General features: G+C 39.2%; 1 protein-coding gene across 1 annotated transcript; it reads right to left on the reverse strand.

The window, feature by feature from the left end:
* Positions 1 to 425: 425 nt before the first annotated feature.
* On the reverse strand, positions 426 to 18,913 carry wsb1 (WD repeat and SOCS box containing 1). The gene is made up of 9 exons (XM_005937143.1): positions 18,512 to 18,913; positions 17,053 to 17,221; positions 10,654 to 10,937; positions 8,906 to 9,037; positions 7,585 to 7,685; positions 5,467 to 5,639; positions 3,372 to 3,485; positions 2,540 to 2,647; positions 426 to 2,338 (listed from the first exon to the last, which is right to left on the reverse strand). The coding sequence occupies exons 1-9, from the start codon at positions 18,549 to 18,551 to the stop codon at positions 2,176 to 2,178; spliced, it is 1,284 nt and encodes a 427-aa protein (XP_005937205.1). The 5' UTR covers positions 18,552 to 18,913; the 3' UTR covers positions 426 to 2,175.
* Between the last annotated feature and the right edge of the window lie 223 nt (positions 18,914 to 19,136).

The raw sequence follows: 19,136 nt of genomic DNA on the forward strand, positions 1-19,136 counted from the left end.
ACTAAACCAGTTGAATTGCTTACTGAAACGTAATATTAGTTATTTCCACTTAATATGATGAGTGCACTGGATTTCAGTTTTATGCCCTCTGTTTGGGAGCAGACAGGACAGGTCTTCTGAATTCATGCTCGGGGATGTGTATGATTGGGCTGCAGGGCAGTGTGGTGATAAACTACAGAAGCCCTTGCAAACCTGATAAAGCTAATAAGAAGGACAGGACAAAAATCAAATTACCATACAAGTAAATGCCATTTCTGACATTAAAGATGAAATAATCCTCGATGGCAGTGGTGATTTTGACTGTGGCACTATTGTATCCTTTGCTTATGCTGACAGACTCATGAAAGATTCAGATTCATAAAATCATGAAAGTATAGAAAGCTGCAGATGGATGGATTCTTGAAATAATAACCACCAGTACAAAATGTCAAAAAACACCTTTATTGAAAATTTTAAAAAAAAAGATCGCAGGAAATTAATACATTCATGTATTTTGGAAATATTTACCACTTTATACTCCATCTGAGGCAGGAATGTATTTCTCTAATCACAATGGTAACAGCTATATGAACATCATGTAATGCCAACCCATAACGATTCTAAATCCCACTCACACAATTAACACTATCAGAAATGATAACAACCCCTACCATTTCCACACTAATGAAAGGACACAACTTTGGCATTAGCACTGTCAGAGAACTTATTGCCATAAATGATTGACACCTGCTCCATCCACCCTCCTACAAAACACCTGGAGCTCCCATCTCTTCTCACAGACAAACTAAAAACAATAAGATGATCAAGAAGTTTCTAAAAACTCAGCATCTGTCCAAGTTCAGTGAGTATGAAGGTCTGACAACCACATGGCCCAGAATGGCAGTTGATTGATTTTAATTACTTTGGATTATTCCAGGTTGCAAAGACTGCTTACTGTAGTTTCTATAAACAGAGTCCATAAGCACAAACAGTCTACATTTGAGCCACACACACACAAAAAAAAACAAAAACAAAAACAAAAAAAAAAACAACCCACACACAAAGATCTGCTTCTGTTTTAAGGAGAACAAGAACAAATTAATAAAATACAAATCTTCAACACAAGAAGTAGATATAAAAAGGAGAAAATAAAGGTCACAATTTTGATATGTTTATGGACAAAAGACAGAATCATGTGTTTACACACAAGATTCTGTCAGATTCTGTATGTTCAAATACAAATAGTTAAGAAGCAGAGGTGCTTTATCTAACACTGGTCTCTGTAACACCCTCAGGCAGGGCACTGAAAAAATTAACCATACTGTAAACATACTAGGGTGGGTGTGAGTACGTTACACCTGCAAGTTTGAGGAAAAATTAGCAGAATATTTGCAGTTTACCCAAACGGCATCTGTTGACTTGGACAGAAATATTAAGAGTCATTCAATTTCTTGCCAAGGGATGACTACCAAGATGGTGGATACCCTATTCATCAGGCTCTAGCTTGATAGCTAGCATCTTTTACTGACAAATGCTGTCCTTTCATCAGAAATAAAAGCTGCTACAAGTTTTTCAGTGAGCGAGTATACCATGGTAGTGTAAATACTGTTTCAGAAAAATTTGAAAAACCTCCAAAGAGACCATGTCTGCATCATTATTTCCTTAATATTGATAAGATGTAAATAATGGGCTTCAAGACCCTGCATCCCATACCTTTTCCCTTTAGTTCCCGCACCAAAGCAGAAAAGAAAACCTAACATTAAAAGCAAGCCCCACTGCAAAGCCTGTGTTAAATGCAATACCTATTCCAGGTCTGTGGAACTAATGCAGAGCTTAATAATAATGCAGGTGGACAGCTGGAGGCAGATGGAAGAGCAGCCGAAAATTACTGATAACCACACTGATACAGAGGAGGAGACCTGGCAGTATTGACCTAACAGGAATGGGTGATGTGCTGGGCCCTGTACACTCATTTACAAAAGCACTTACAAAAATAAATATGTACAAGATAAGGTAGTGATGGGCTCTGGCGAAGACATGGCCCTGGGCTTTCAGAAAAACAAACTTTTCTTCTTCCTGTCCCGATCTTCTTAGATTGTTCAGAGTTTTATGAAAAGCTGTTCAGAAAAAAAGTGTTTCAATGGTTTTTCAGTATGTTGCCAATACAAATGCAGTCAGATCAGCCAATGCCAAGGATTAAATGACTTTGTAGGTTAGGTAGTCACAGAGGAGTGCAGGAATGGCCAGCGCCTCCACCTGCTGGGTGCTCATCACTCGACGGAGAGCCATTCTGCACATGTGCTGCAGACTGGCAATGCTACGTGGACACTCCCAGAAGTGCACGCTACCATCACGAGTCCTAAAACATAAATCAAAAGGAGAAAAAACAGAAAACTGAGCTAATATTTCAGAGAGCTCTAAATGTAGTAAGGTGGTGCAAGGAAGCTGAGGGAAAAAATGATGAGGCTTCCTTATCGAAAGTCAGGATGTGCCCAGGTGTAGTTCAACTTCAAATGTGTGTGTGTTAACAGAGCATCGCCAACATGTTGTGGCATCTTACCCAGCAGCAAGGACACTTCCTTGAGCAGAGAAGGCACAGCAGAGGCCATTAGAGACAGAGGCAATCGCCAGAGGAGCCCTTTCCTCAATGCTCCAGAAGCGAACCAGCCTATGCAGAGAGAGAAACAAAAAAATAAAAAAAATAAAATAAAAAAAATTGTCACAACCTAAACTGCAAAAATTTTGCTACCACCAGACCAATATCTGACCAGTGACCAAGCCAAATAGTTTCCTGTACTTCTGACTGGTTAACACATTTGTCTTAAACCTTTCAATCTTCCCATTTTTCTCCAACACTCTGAATAATAATGTGGGGATGTTTTGAAGCTTCCTCTCAACACTTTCCCAGCAATTCAGTGCTTGGACAGTTAGCAGTCAGAGTAATTGATAGCCACTTTGTTACAGTCATGTAACCCAGGACAAGCCAAAGAGACCAACAGTAGCTCTGCGCTCTCTCTTCAACACTCATGTCTTCTTGGAAGTTTCAGAAGCAAACTGCACCAGACAAGCTTTTCTGCTATGCTCCAGTTGACTGTACAAACATACTCTCGAGAGGCCCAAAGACAAACACATGTGGGTTTGTCATGGCTCACTCTAGTTTTGTGTTCTAAAGTATTGTAAATAGACCACTTGCTTATATGCTGCTGAAACTGGTCATGCTAATGCATAAAAAAAGATCATTCTCTTGTTTCTCGCCTTCTTTGTCTTTAAATCATTCACCAGACAAAAACAGTGAAAAACAAAACAAACAGATTTTAAGAATAAATAAAAACAAACAGATTTTAAGAATAAATAAAAACATACACACATACTTTAAATTATATTAATATTACCTGTCATCTGTAACACTGGCAATGTGTCGGCCATCAGGGCAGAAGCTCACAGAGCGAACCCAGCGGTCATTTGCTCCTCCTGCAAAAATGGGTGAAGGAGGGGGGAAGAGGTGGCTGGGAGAAGACAAAAGCAGAAGTTCATAGAGCATCAGTAATAGAGCTTTTTGGATTCAAATTTTAAAACTCACCATTTGGAATGAAAAAAGTCATAATTTAACATTTTTCATTGTACATCACATCGTTATAGCTTTTTATAAAGCATATTTATGGGCTTCATTGTGTTTGAACAGTGGACAGAAGATAGGAAGCTGGGGAAAGAAATCAGTGACTGACATGCAGTAGGTGGCTTCTTTTTGAAATTTTCATTTCAACCATGTGCAGTGGTGCAGTAAACAGTGAAGCGAGACAGCATTCCTTCAAGACCATGGTGCTACATATAACAGACAATCAACCCAGTACTACATATAGTGCAGTGTATATAATTTAAAAAATAAATAAAAAAATAAAAAAATAAAAGATTTCCTTATGCAGGCCTCTGCTGCTCACTCCAGAGCATGTCAAAAATAAATGCATTTTTGAGATTCATACGTTTCCTAGGTCATTATTGTAATTTGCTGTGGGACGAGACAACAGAGTGACATTCAGTTGGGCAGACTGAAGCAGGACAGGTTTGCCCACAGGAAGCGGAGATGAGAGTTGTTGAATTAATCACCGACTAAATCAAGGCAGATCAGTCGACTACCAAAATAATTTTTTCTTGCTGTACTACAGATGAAGACGAAATTATTAGTCCTCTTATGAAATTTAAAGTTTGTCAAAATTCTCAAATTTTCCCAATTCCCTTTTCAGCAAGCAAGGACTTTTCAACATATCATTTCTAAACATGCTAGGTTTCTTGAGAAAGCATAAATCATGTTTGCACAAAATAAAAGAATTAAGGATCAAGAAGTTATTGTGATCCCGCAATCACAGGGTGATCTAACAAAGCACTAGAATTTATTCACAAAAATGCAGCCTGTTCCCAGTGAGCCAATTCAGCTAAATGAGAAAAGGCTAAAGGAGAATAAATGTGCTTTTGATATAATGGATAACTGATAGAAATCCCTTGGCACTGTGCAAAGGGTTCTGAGAATTGAAATCTAGGTGGGGTGCAGGATTTATCCAGAGAAAACCACATTATTATTACTATTCCACCTGAAATATGTCAGATCACAAGCCATTCCAGTTACTAAGTTATTGTGCTACATGTGCAAATGTACAGATCACATTTTCATAGCACATAGCAACATTCAGGCATTAATATAACACATTTACATATATTCATTGATAGCTGTGTTTTCACAAACATTTCACTTTTATTCGCTACAGAGTCAGGAAAGAGAAGTTGCTTGCTGTTTGTGCACTGCTGAGAAAAAGACAGCTCAGTTTAATTAATTTCTGCTTCTGCTTTAAAAAAGCAGCATTATTGAGGAGCAATAAGTGGGGCTCACTTGTCAATACTCAGCGTGAGGACTGAATGAAGAGTTTTAGGACAGAACCAAAGTATTGGCACTGGGATCCCAACTCAGTCATCCACAGAAAGTCCTAACATACATGTGCCGATCACATCTCCCCCACAAAACTCAAACTACGCCTCTTTAGTAAACCCAGTCAAAAGGCAGCTTTGGGCTGCAGCAGATGTTAGTAAACATGTCCCTAAAACTTCCTTTTGCTTTAAAAGTGCAGTTGTCATTTAAATAACTTGCATAAAACCTAGTGGTGAATAATCATGTCTCAGTAGATTCAACACAGCGAACACTCGGCATTACATTCTTAAGGAGACTAGTGTAAAGCCGTTCGGATTCTCAGCGCACTCCTCTTCTCTTTTCCCAAGTCCTTATCTCACATTTCCTTGACCTCAATTAAACCTCAACGTCAAGGAAACGAGTTAGGCAAAGCCAATGGGGGGCTTTTGGAACACTTTCTCTAAAGGAGATTTAATTTAATTTATTTTAGTTTACTTAGGGCTGCCGCTCAAAAGAGCAACATTTTGTTTACCAAACAAATGTGTACTAACATAATATTGAATATCTGTGTTGTTTGGATTTCTTCTTACCCCAGTTCCAGGAGGATTGTGGCCTTATGGTGGTCCCAGACAATCACTCGGGTGTCATAAGAGGCGGTAGCTAACAATGCTCCATCTGGCGAAAACTCACAAGACACCACATCATGGTGATGTCCCTCCAACTTTCGGATCAGCGTGAACTTATCCATGTTCCATAGGAACACCTGCAATAAAGAATGACACGTTATAGCCCATGGAATGATTTAGACTGTATGACTATAGATGTGTTATCTTACACTAATTATCACTAGATGCACAAAAATCAACTAGAAATTAAATTAATTAAATTAAAAGGAATTAAATCAGAAAAATAGTTATGCTCAGTGTCACTATAATGCTTTGTAACCTTAAACCAGGCAGAAAAAATAAATAGCAGAGCCTTGCTAACGTGCAGTGTGCTACACATCACCAACACTATGCCAATAAGAACACTTTCCTACAATGACAATAAAAATAACAAACATTTATATAACTGTAAAGCTTCTACATTAGAATTTACATTCATACATCTTTCATTACATCAGTAAATGAGCTAAATGTATACTATTTTAATTTAAAAAAAAGTCTACACAAAAAAGAGAAAATAAAACAAGTAGTAACTTAAGGTAACATAAAGTTACTCCACTGGTTTCCCCTTTCAGAGATTTAGTTCACTGTGTTTACAATAGGCTCGCATCTCCGGCAGAAGCCTACGAAGAGAGACTGCAAGAGAAAAGAATATTTATGGCCAAAGGATCGATACCTCTGGCAGAGTACACATATGCACGCACATGCGATTCGTGCGTGCCCGCACACACAAACAGACACGCACATACAGACACACACACACACACACACACACACACACACACACACACACACACACACACACAAAAAGTGACAATCTGCATAAGCCTTTTTCTTTTAATGTCAGCCATGGTCAGAAGGTTTATTAATAATGTCTTTGATTTGTGGCATTTATCACAGGACTGTACGAGTATGAAACTTTTAGGGCCTGCCACTGACTAATTATAGGAAACTGTAAATGATGCTGGTCGTTAAAACCTTATTTAATGGTCTATAAAAAAATACAGCTTGCAATCTAATACTACTGTTTAATCTTTCTGTATGGGTTCTTTTCTTTTTTTGTCGTCATTTTTCAGTTAAAAGAAACAACATTTTTCACAGCTGAATTCCTGAAATGATGGCAGAAAGGTTGAGGTAAAAAAAAAGAAAGAGCATAAAGTATTGCTGCTCCCTTTTATTTGTTTAGCGATGGCAGTGCATGTGTGTTTGGGTGGGGGGTGGAGCATAGGGCCACCATTTACATGACAGTTTTAAAACTACAATTAATAAAGTAAATAGAGCAACCGCGACAGCAGAAGTAGACAGACACGGAGCAGCACCTACGTACAGAATGACCTTGCAGGTCAGGATGCCAGGCTGCCCCTGGCCAGGCCTTTGGGCATTGCGCACTGTGCGTCCGTGGTTTACACCAGCTGCTCAAAATGTCAGCGCAGCGCTCCTTTCAAAACCAATCACACACTGAGTTTTACCACCACCTGTGACAAGGAGAGCAAGACACACACTGTAGGGACATAAAACCTAACAAAACTATCACCACGTTAAGAGTAATCTAGGTTTGTGATACTATGCATAAGGTTAGCCAAAGCTGGCCAGTCCATGGAATTGCTATTCAGCAACATGTTTGACTTGTAAATGATTTACAATGATTTCGAATTTTTTAAAATGAAAAAAGCATTTTTGGGGCAATTTATGTTTAAGTTAAACATTCCCCAGTATTAAAGAGTTTTTTTGTTTTGCCTCTCCCACTTCCATGTCCATACTAAAAGATTAACTTCAGCTATATAACATTCATAAAAACAATTGTCTTCTTCATACTTCATGCATACTTCAGAACAAAATCCCTTTTTCACAGCATACAAAAGCCAAACAGAATCTAGATCCAAGCACTTGACTGTTGACACCGAGCACAGTTTATATTAAAGGTAGACAAAGAGGTTATGGGGTCTAATTGAGGTTTGATTGAGCATAACTGATCACAAGCAACTGCACAAAGATTAGCTAGGACACTCATAAAAATAAGTACAAAGGAACTTGTTTACGCACCGACTTTCCTGCACCAACCGAGCACAGAATGGAAGAGTCAGGGGAGAAGGAGCTGCAGTACACCCAGTTCTGATGGCCCCTCAAAACCTTCACCATATTACCTACAAGAGAAAATGACCGGGCTCATTACTGAGTGCAACATTTCTGTCACAACCTATATGCCAGTCTTACATTTTGATCATGTTTATATTGTTTTATTTAATCAATATTTAACCAGGATATTTAGTTTCCCGTGAAGATCGTGATTAGAAATAACTGGTCAATATATTTTTGAACCACTGCCATGTTAAGAGTTAAGTGTTAGCTGCATATTTGCTAAAATTGCTGCTACTCATCTACTAAAAAGTAAGCAATTGGTCTTTTCACAACACTTATTTACACTGCTCTTTTATTTTGCGATATTACTTAGTTGCATTAACATTTTTAACTGACACAATGTATGGAAGGATTCAGGGTTCTGGTGTTGCATCCAAGGTTCCCATGATCTGCAAATACTCTCAAGGCAGCATGTGGTTAGTTTTTTAAGTGAGATTCATGGTTCAGCATGGGTAGCATTCTGGGGTTGGGCCTTCAAAGAGCTCCATTGTCAGATAGAGGCAGTTTACAAAGTTTGTGGTACAACTGGTCTATGGGTCACGCTTGCTTGTGCTATTGTTGGTCTGCCAGCAAGCTGCAGAGAAGAGCGAAGTTACAACATACAAATTGCTGATGTGAAACAGAGTGTTAAAAACAATGGAAAGTGCTTACTGCAGCTAGTTTTGCTTTTTGCAATTCTTCCATTCCTAGTGAACTCTGTTATCGCTTTCCTTTCTTATTCTGGCCCACTTGTCAACCAATAACCAGACACAGAGGTCATATGTATCCAATGATGTGCAGCTAGGATTTTGGAAAACTGCAGGACTTTGTGTGTCAGGATGTCTGCTCTGCTAACTATCTAAACAGCAGTATGAATGCAAACAGACGCATTATTTGACATAAATTAAACTTGAAGCAGCACCTGGGTAATAAATGGAACTAAGACTCTTGTGTTTGTCAGGTTGCATTTTCTCAACATTAATAATAATAATAATAATAATAATAATAATAATAATAATAATAATAATAATAATAATAATAGGGACTTATCACTTCACTTCTTCATTGTGAACTCAGTGTAACTGTAAACACTGCTTGCTTTTCTGGTTTTAAAGTCCAGGGGCCTTATATTTCGACTGTGAACAGCATGGTCTCAGTTAAGAAATGAAGCTATTACTTCTTTGCACTGGAAAGAAAAGCAAAGAATAAGGTTGGTTTTAAAGTCAAAAACAGCTCATCCACTTACCATCATCTTTGAGATCCCATACACGAAGGGTCTTATCTCTGGATGCTGACACCAGCATTAGACTGCCATCAGGAGCAAAAGTTAAGTCTCGTACTACATCTGTATGATCCATCAGATTCAGCAACAGTTTTCCTACAGAAAGCAAACCAAAGAAAGCAGATTAAAAGAAATGTCAGTCTTCACAGGCAACAACACAATTTCAGTTCTAAAGCTCCAGCTTTGTTTGTTTTGGGGACGAAACCCACAAGGTTAAAAATGAACGAAAAACAGATTTTAATTGCCAACTGAAAATTAAGAAAAAATACACTTGTGTTGCAGATAACAACGGTACCTGAAAGACAGGCATAATCAAGGACATAAGGTGTTAACTTGAGGAACAACCCTCAACTAGACTTTCTTTTGGAGCATTTAGCCCTAGGGGTTGGGTGGGATGGAGAGACTGCTGATTTCTCACGGTGCCTCCAAAGTGACATTTTTTTTCTTTTTTTCAATTTTTTTTTTTTTTAAATTAAGAACAAAATCCGACATCTATAATTGCACAGAAGCCACACATTAATCAGATAAATACTTTTAGAAATGTTGTTCGTTCACTGCAAAGCCGAACTATAGAACTGTAGCTCCATCTCCAGCTTTAAATTGGTCACATATTTGTATATCTTCCCAATCTACAAACCAAATACCAAAAAGAAAATACATTTTAAAAAAAAGTCTCTAAAGGACTGTTGTTTCACGGCATTTTAAACTCTAAGGTAAAAACCCTATAATAATACAGAGAAATTTTAATTGCAGCATTGATGAAACTGGGATGGGGTTATCACAAGGGACAGGAAAATTAGTGGTACTACAAGGAAACAGCTAGAGAAACATTTAACAAATTAATTAGCTTAATTGGCAACATTGTGTGCCCCAGGGACCATCTGGCTGGTTATCAGTGATTGGTTTTCTGACGGTATGGGGGCACACTAGTGCCTATGGAATTGGCAACTTGCTCATCTGGAAAGACCAGTAGCCTCCTAGGACCTGGCGTCCACATATGTGGACATCACATTTCGGGTTCATTTTTCTCAGAAACAAAAATCAGGTAAAAAAAAATAAATAAATAAATAAATAAATAAATAAATAAATAAATAAATCTGGTAATTCTTTGTTTTTACATTCATCAGGTCCCAATATACGCTTCCATCTAGAAAACATATTTTCCAGGAAAGGCATAGTATACTTCATCAAGGTAACGCTAAAGCTATTAAAACAGCATGGGTTTGTAAGGAGAAGAGGCCAAGTGCTGAACTGGCCTGCCTGGAGTCCAGATCTTTGGCTATCTAAAAACTAATCATGCATATCAAGAAATAAAAAAATAAGTCAAAGATGCAGGAATATTGAGTGGAGAGAATACTGTATTAGACAAAAATGAGACAACAATCCTCTCCCAAAAGTCCACCAACTGGTCGCCTCAGTTTCCAGATGTTTATGGGCTGTCAAAAGAAGGGACTTGTACAGTTGTAACCATGACCTGACTTTTTTTAATGTGTTGCTGCCATTAAATTCAAAATGACAACATTTTGTTTTCTTCAAATGGCACGGTCTCTCAGTTTACACCTTTGACATATTTCCTATGCAAATCTAACGCAAATAAAATGTTCAACATTTGCAGAGTTGGGTTTATATTTCATAGATTCAATTATCTAACATGATTATCAACTGGTGAAGCTGAAGAGAGCTACTTCTAATTAATGATGATGTGTTCTCACCAGTGTAAACATCCCAAATCTTGATGCGACCATTGTTGAGGCCTGTTGCCAGGAGCAACTGATCCTGTCCAAACTTGAAGCGATGCCACTCAATGTTGACACAGCGGCTGTGCTTTTCTGGTACTGAGGAACCAAAGGCCAATCCCCAGACAATATCACCACAATCTATGGTGTGTTCTGGTGGCTGGCCTGCTGCTGGGACTACTTGACCACCATTGCTGCTCTGACGAGACAAATGCCGAGGGCTCAAGGCATTGGTATCCTCTTCTCCATGGTCCACTGAACTACAGCAAAAAAAAAAAAAGTGGAGAAAGAAGGATGTCAATTATGGAACATGGTCAAAGAAAGGAAAGGTAAAAAGCTAATACAAGTCTAAAACATGTAGCCTAACTTTGGTAGATGTTTCCAGTAGAGCTGCAGTGATTCAGAGTAACTCTAATAACTTGATTATGAGAAACCATTGATGCAAATTCCTTGCTATGATGTTTTATTTAAATCCATACAACCAATACAACAGTCAGTAGTGACCATGTGTCCATGAGCACAGTGTGACGTATCACATGTGTAGCAGCCATGATTTGATGGCGGGATGGAGGCAATTGCTCTTGGGTATACATGAGGCCCAGTTTTTAAAGGAAAGATTGACTGCAGCAATCTACTGCAGATGTCAAGAGATCTTAGTTTCCTTAACAAAAACAGGTGACACTCCCTTTTTGTATAGTTCATCTATAAGCAGGGACCAGTCCAGTTTGTTTATCTCGGTGTAAAACCATCCCAAAAATTTACACAGGGTAAAAAAGGAGGCCTGAATTTCCTTGGCTTGGCTCAACTGATGGAGCTGGTTGTCCTGGAGTAGTTGGTGGTGGAGCTTCCGGTAGGCACCACCCAGTGTGTCTGCTGCCACCGGCCCACCAGATTGGACACAGCGGTAGCCCTGGCAGGGGCCATCTAGTGGCCCAGCAAATGTGAGTCGCTGGGGCTGCTACATCCGTTGCCACGGTGGCTGGTGGAAGCAGAGCAACGGCCACTTTCTCCAACTAACCTAGGCTGTATCCCAATTCAGGACCTGCAGCCTCAAAGGCCGCATTTTAAGGCCGATTACGTCACAGCGACGCGACGAAGGCTGCCCCAATTCAAAGGCTGCTCGAAATGCAGCCTCAAATGAGTCCTTTATTTCCCTGAATTTTGAGGATGTGGCGGTGTAGACTTCGTGGCCCAACATATCCCAGAATGCAGTGTGTGTGGATAATTTTGCTGGAAAAAAACGGCGGAAGAGGGGCGCCCAAAGAGTAAACTTTAAAAAGTACCTTAATCTTATAGAGAATGTGATGATTTTATGGATAATTAAAGTCAGTCATACATCCACAAACACAACAGTTCTGCAGTCCTGAATATCACGGCACAAGCAGGATTCACTGCACTGTTAATGTTAGCTATGTTATATTGCTGCCTCTGTTCGGTGGTGTCGAGCCAAACGGACTTTAACGTGTGTTTGAACGAGCTGACGGTTCACTCGTTAAGCTGAAAGAAAGATGCTTCAATCACAGCAGTCACACATGTGTCCACTGCACCATCTGGGAACTCTTCTTGTTTAGCACTCGTAATAACACAGACACTAAATCCTCCTTCACTCCTCGCATTCCACCAGTGTGTGAATACAAGAGTGAATGAATAGTGGCATTGTAAAGCGCTTTGGGTGCCTTGAAAAGCGCTATATAAATCCAATATTATTATTATTATTATTATTATTATATTCTGAGGTAAGTTGCTCTATAGTGTTACATCATATTCTATAAGGATGTTATGTGTTTGTATACTTTCTGCCCAGTTTGACCCATTTAGCAGAAGTCAGCCTGTTTAAGGCTCTGATATCTATTCTGTATGACTTACAGCAGTTATGACATGGTCTGATTTTCTCACCCAATAAACAAATATTTAATATATCAGTCTACTCTTCATTTCATCAGAAACAGTTATCACAGCTCGTACATTTGCTTTTTCCACATATATGTAAGCATTGAGCCAAATGTAATAATGCCAACATACTGAAAGAACAATATTTGTCTCTTATATATGATACATCTATATATACACTGTCAAAGATACTTGTCTTTGAGTGAAGATTTAAGGTGATAGGACATATAAATAACTGCAACTTGAATCTTTACTGAAGCTCAGTATTTGACGCAGAGTTCAACCCTCCGACTCCCTCCCCCGACCCAAGAGAGACTTACTGCGTACTGGCAAGGTGCCAAAGGGTTATACAACAGGCTATGGTTCATAAATAGCCTATGGTACCAGTGGAAATTTTATATAAGGGCAAAACTTAGAGGCTAAATGATACGGTTATCACGCACCTATTGAATATGAGAATGAACTGGCATGGTTTCAGTAGGCTAATAGGGCAGTGTGTAGGGGTGTGTTCTCAGCTGGTAGGGACACAGGTCTGTGCTGAGCTCAGCAGTGACATGAGATCGTTCGACATGGACTCTGGGGGGAGGAGGAAATGGCAGGGCTTTCATGGGAGACCCTGCCAGCTCCAGCAATTAGCTCCAATGAAGGTGGAGCTGGTGAACCAGCTGGCCGTTCCAAAAGCACCTTTGCAGTGCCACAGCACACTTGTCTTGCAAAGAGTGTAGTACATGCCCAGTTTCAGGTCATCTCTTGAGTTGGGATGCCGAAAGAGATACCAACTGACCAGGGCACATTGTTTATGTCTAGGACACCTAAAGAGGTGTACAAATTACTGGCCATTAAATCTGTTCAGACCGGTGTCTACCACCTTCAGACAGACGGGTTGGTGGAGCAGCTGAATAAGCCTTTGAAATCCATGATTCGTAAGATCATATAAGAGGATGAATGCAATTGGAACCGCTGGCTGGACCCTTTGTTGGTTACACTGCCAGAGTTCCCTAGGACTCCATGGGATTGTCTCCTGTTGAATTTCTGCTCAGCAGGAAGCCACATGGGGTGTTGGACCTAAATAAAGAAAACTGAGGAAGGGCCAAACCCTGCTAAGAATGAAATTCAGTACATTCTGGACTTGAGAGCAAAGCAATACACACTGGGTAGGTTATCTGAGAAAATGTGCTCTAGGCTCAAGAACATCAGCAGCGCCTGTAGAATAGAGAGGCTAGTCTCAGACAATTTTCAACCGGAGAAAGCTCTTGTATTACACACTTCTTTTAGCTCAAAGTTACTCGCCACGCGTCGAGGATCCTACATGGTCACACCCTATATGATAAAACCCAACAAAAATAAAGTTTGTGTAAAGATTAGAGCTACCAGACCAGTTGAAGCGCATGTTCCAGAATCTATAGATTACAAGTACAATCTATACTTTACTCAATACACATCAGCTGAGTGGTTTCAAATATTTTCAAAACAAATAGCAAACCGACTCAATTTGGCAAAAAATCAAAAATCATGAGGTTATACATTTCTTCAGGGTGACTTAGATGTTCTGTAAAACAGTTTAAACTTGTACATAGTCTTCATTGATCTAATGACAAGTTATCAAAAGTTCAAAGAGATCCTACATGTAACCAATGCAGTCACACTACTGCATCCTTGTTATTTCCAAAACTAGATAGAATTTTTGGAATTCCATTTTGAGACCCTGACCTGTCATTCACTGCATCATTAATAGCAGAGTAATAGAACTTGTGAGGTGTCTTGAAAAGCATTTACAAATAAAATGTATTACTATTAATTTAAACTCCACAATTCTGTAAAACATGTCACATATTTATTAACTCAAATTCAAAATGTGATGTGGAACAAAATTCCTCTTTGCCTGTATGCACAAACTGCACACAACACTCTGTTGGAAAGCAGAAAATAGAATGTCATTAAAGACTTCTTAGGAATCTATTTTGTTAATATAATATTTATAATATTGATTCTCTCATTAAACAAAGAATTTTTTTGTTACTGCATAATTTCATATTAAAGTGGTATATCTGGTAAAATGGCACCAAGTGGATGCAGGACTTATTTCTGTTTTGTTTTTTTTGTTTTTTTTATTGTTCTGTTTGACTGTTTGAGTGTCTGAAGAGCAAAAGCATGAGACTGGAAATAATACACTGATTAATTTAATTCACAAGTACCCAAAATTAACAGGCCCATTAATAACTGCATTTTGAAAGCCATGTGGTCAGGGGTGGAAATGGAAAATGTTCCTGGAGAAAATTTTGCATCTGCCACAAAAATGCAACACCACATTGAGTTTTGCTCTTTCTTCTAATAAAGGCATTTAGAGCAGACTAGCAGCAACCCACGCTGCCCACGACAGGTCAGGAGTGTAAACTGAACATAGTTTTTTCTGTTCAAATTTAAACCCACCACGAAGGCTTGTGCATTCTTCCAATTTACAAGCCCATCCATAAATTTACCCCCATTTGGCCAGTGGCAGGAGCTAATTTCCACCCATGCATGTGGTATTCAACCTACTGAAGACAGAAAGAAATATGAATTTTACCAAAAGACAGTTTTCACTGTGTACCATCTCTGCAGAAATGTGACTAAAAGCCTGAAACACTGGAATCTGCTCTGTAAAAAGGAAAACATGATACATTATTATATGCATCTTGCATTTGAAGTCTCCTCTTCACTGCCTCTGAAGCGCCATTAAGTTTAGTTCAGCTCAGCTGTTTTAATAAAACACCAATATTGCTGTAGAGCAGGACTATGTGGGGCTTGGCTCTAAAGACTGCATGAAAAAAATTACATAACAGAGCCAAAGTTTTGGCACCATGCTTGCAGTTTTGAGCCATCCACTACTGCCAATAGTGTCACACTCGCTCTGACAACATTTCAACATCATTCTTAATAACTAAACAATTCTAGCAGTAACTAACTTATATGTATCTAACACAAAACAAGTTGTTCTTCTCTGCTTTAAAATGTAATTATGTTTGAAGTAAAATGCCTGCCACATTTGTGCATTTTATTATTTGATGGTACAGACCAACTCTAAATGCCAATGCACTGCAATCTGTCTTCATGTATACATTTGCCAGCAATTATTTGCAAACATTTGCCAATCTGTCCAAGATTGTCTGCAGTCTGTACAAGTCCAACTAAGATTAGCTGGCAACGGGTTGCCTCTTATCAGGCAACCTGTACAATTGCCTTGCAATTGAAATTGCAAGTAGTTGCACAGTAATTCAGTGTGCAGCACCCTCAACCTCTGGGTGACTGCCTACTTACAATCAGTTCCAGACAGAAAATCAAGTGTTATCACACCATTGTCACACAGAGGCTGCTGTCCTTCTTTTCCTTTAATGTCACTGGGGCCCAACCAGCCACAGCCCTGATGGCCAGGAACAACAGGCACTTCTTTCTAAAGATAACTTCAACATGTGGCTCAGAGTCACAAGACCCTGGTAAGCGGAAAAACACACCATTAAGCAGAGAGTGAGCTGGTAATTCAAACCACGTGTTCTTGGCACTGACAAATACATCTGATCTTTTAGCTTGAGGTTGGCAGAGACTGATTCAGAAGACAATTAAACAGCTAGAAAGCATGCAGAGTTTTACGTGTATGTAATCATGTAAAACTTATTCTGCTCTCCATCCTGCAACACAGAACAGCAGCTCATGCACCAATGTAATACTAATGACCAAATTCAGCTGGCTGTTAATCTCAAGAATTTGCACATTTCCACAATACCAGCCATTTGTTACCTAAAAGCAGTTTTCAACATGGAGGAGGAGCAGCTGTAACTGTGAGCCCCTCCTGCATGGCTGAGCTCCTCACCCCATCTCTAAAAGAGATGCCAGCCACCCTTCGGATAAAGCTCATTTCCATCACTTGTATATGCAATGTACAACGGACAGTACAGCGTCCGCATCACTGTAGCCGAAGCCGCAATCTGTCTGTTGATCTATCCCTCCCCTCTCGAATAAGACCATGAGATACTTGAACTCCTCCACTTGGGGCAGCAACTTATCCCTGACCCAGAGTGGGCAATCCACTCTTTTCTGGCTGAGGACCATGGCCTCAGACTTGGAGGTGCTGATTCTCATTCCTGCTGCTTCTGTATGAATGTCAAAATTAAATCATGCGCCCCCCAAAAGCAGCCCCAGCAATGGTAAATGCTCTGTTGTATGAGATAGCACAAAAATTTAATTGTAATCCAATCAAAAAATAATTAAATTAATTATCCTAAAAGCCTCAGTGTCTCATTTTTTTTCCATAAATTTGAAGATTTTTATAATTAGTTGGGGGTTTATCTAAGAAGCAAAACAACAACACAGAAAACATGTACTCCATTACTATAAAAAACACACAAACATACTACCAAGGTAGTTATGATAGTGATATAAAAAGTGCTTGGTGCTTTAAGAAAATAAAGAGAAAAAGACAAGAAGGGAAAAAAACCAAAAGAAACTTACAAGCTGTTCAGGCATTTTGTCCAAGGGATAAGCCTGACAATGCGATGCCCCTGAGACCAAGCAAAGTAGGAACCATTGGGTGCAAAGGCCACTGTCCAAGCTTCACGCCCAGACTTCTGGTCAAAGGGAGCAACAGGCACCAGGAGTTCGCCAATGAACTTTGCCTTACCTGGAAAAAGCAATAACATAACTTTTTTTCAGCTACATTCTGTAACAAACTGAATGTGCCTCATTTTTCAGCCCAAATAATGCACATGAAACTAACTTCTTTATCTGGCACAGACACAGTTTGTTCACTGGTGCAGATACCTGATTGGCTAATGTGCAAACCATACCATTGTACAACGGGGGAGGGGGGGAGAGACATAGTTATATTCTCTCAGCTATAATGGGCTATACGCTGATATATGAACTGTCTACAATTAACCTCTGCAGATCCACTATTAACTTTTTACGTTTGGAAATGTACTTTTTTCAAGTCCATTTCTACAGGATATCAAAGTCTACGTGGCAAAGTAACCTTTGGTTAACTTAAGTCTTAAATTCCGGATACACAACATACTGGCAGTTTCATAACTGCATTCTTCACATAGCGCACAAAATGGAATCTTTGTGCTTTGTGTTCAGGTCTGTATATATATCGGGGTTACTTGGTAAGACCAATATATAAGTTAATGTCAACACATTTTTGCAACAAGTAAAATAACAGCAGCAATAAAACAAATACTGCATTGTGTACATGAGTGAGTAGATAAATATATCTCCGACAACGTCTATACAGTTATGAAGGCTGTCTTTTTGTGTGCAAGAATGTGTGAAGATACGTGCATTAAGTAAACCACTAAAGGCCTACATGGGGCTGACGTTGATCAATTCTGATTTTAGGATTAAATAAGACGTTTAGTACCTAACTACGGTTATAGCTAATAAATAAGCAATAAATAAAAGTAATACAGTTAACATGCTAAAGCTACGAGCTCGGTTTATTAGCCATGCAACGTTGGCGTGCAAGCACGCACGTACATCCCTGGGCGGCTATGGTTCTCGCTGTTGTAGGAAGAATGGCTCTCGGCCAGTGTTTGTATCAGCAAACCAGCAACAGGGAAACGCTGCACTAACGTATAAAATGGTTTTTATCCTGGATATGCATCAAAATAACCAACCGCACTGAGCTAATATAACAGCAGGGATACATACGTATATAAACCCAAGAAACACTGACAAATAAACGACATCTCTTAACTTAATTAAACTTTTCTTTACCGGTTTAAGCTAAGTAGCCACTAATTCGACATCTTATTTAGTAACAATGTTTTGAAAGTCCACATAGTCTGGTGGAAACAAAAAAAGTTTTACAGTTTGGCATTAGATAAAAAGCACTAAGACTAAAATACCAGGACATCATTCAACGTTCTCACCTGCATTCACAAAAACAATACATGTAAAATGTTTTACTTACCTATATCATTTTCGTTCACAGAGTCTGGGAAGCTTGCCATCTAAATAAGGGCACAGACCTAAGAAAATGTCGGACACGCACTATGAAACAAAGATGTTTGACAGAAATCTGGGTGCGGATTTATACGGCGAATTTTTCGTTAAAGACGTATGCTAAATTCGGTTAAATCCCTCCGCCAAGCTTCACGTCTGGGGTGGAAAATACAATCTTCGTTTGGCGCGTCTTTTTACTTGAGTACTTCGGCAGTAGACGTTATCTTTGAATCTGTAATGTAGTGTTTTAACACGTCGCGTTAAAAACTATATGACTCGCTACGCTTTAGATTTCTTACGATCCGTAAAAATACAATGGCTGCCAACTGAACGGTACAAAGGCTGAATAACACCGTGGGAGGGGTTTCATTCTACGTCAGCACAGTTGCCATGGCAATTTAGCCCCCCCCAATACCCCTTTTTGTCTGACGTGTCCTGCGCATCCAGTCATTTGACGTTGTCGGCAACTAACAAAATGGCGCATCCGTAACCATCTGATGGAACACTTTTTTCATGTTTATGTCACAATTGACGCCACTCACAGACAGCTACTCAGTTTACCAGTATATCTTTAAAAATTACAATATTGTTTT

Source organism: Haplochromis burtoni, unplaced genomic scaffold (assembly GCF_018398535.1).
Source record: "Haplochromis burtoni strain Fernald_Lab_line unplaced genomic scaffold, NCSU_Asbu1 Contig_227, whole genome shotgun sequence".
NCBI classification, from domain to species: domain Eukaryota; kingdom Metazoa; phylum Chordata; class Actinopteri; order Cichliformes; family Cichlidae; genus Haplochromis; species Haplochromis burtoni.

Bases quoted from the DNA above. Each gene is read 5' to 3' on its own strand.
- wsb1 (XM_005937143.1), bottom strand. From the start codon at position 18,551: ATGGCAAGCTTCCCAGACTCTGTGAACGAAAATGATATAG. The intron at 10,938-17,052 runs GTAAGTTTCTTT...TTTTTGCTGTAG, and splicing joins ACAAAATGCCTGAACAGCTT to TTCAGTGGACCATGGAGAAG. The intron at 3,486-5,466 runs GTAAGAAGAAAT...GTCTTCTCCCAG, and splicing joins ACAATCCTCCTGGAACTGGG to CCACCTCTTCCCCCCTCCTT.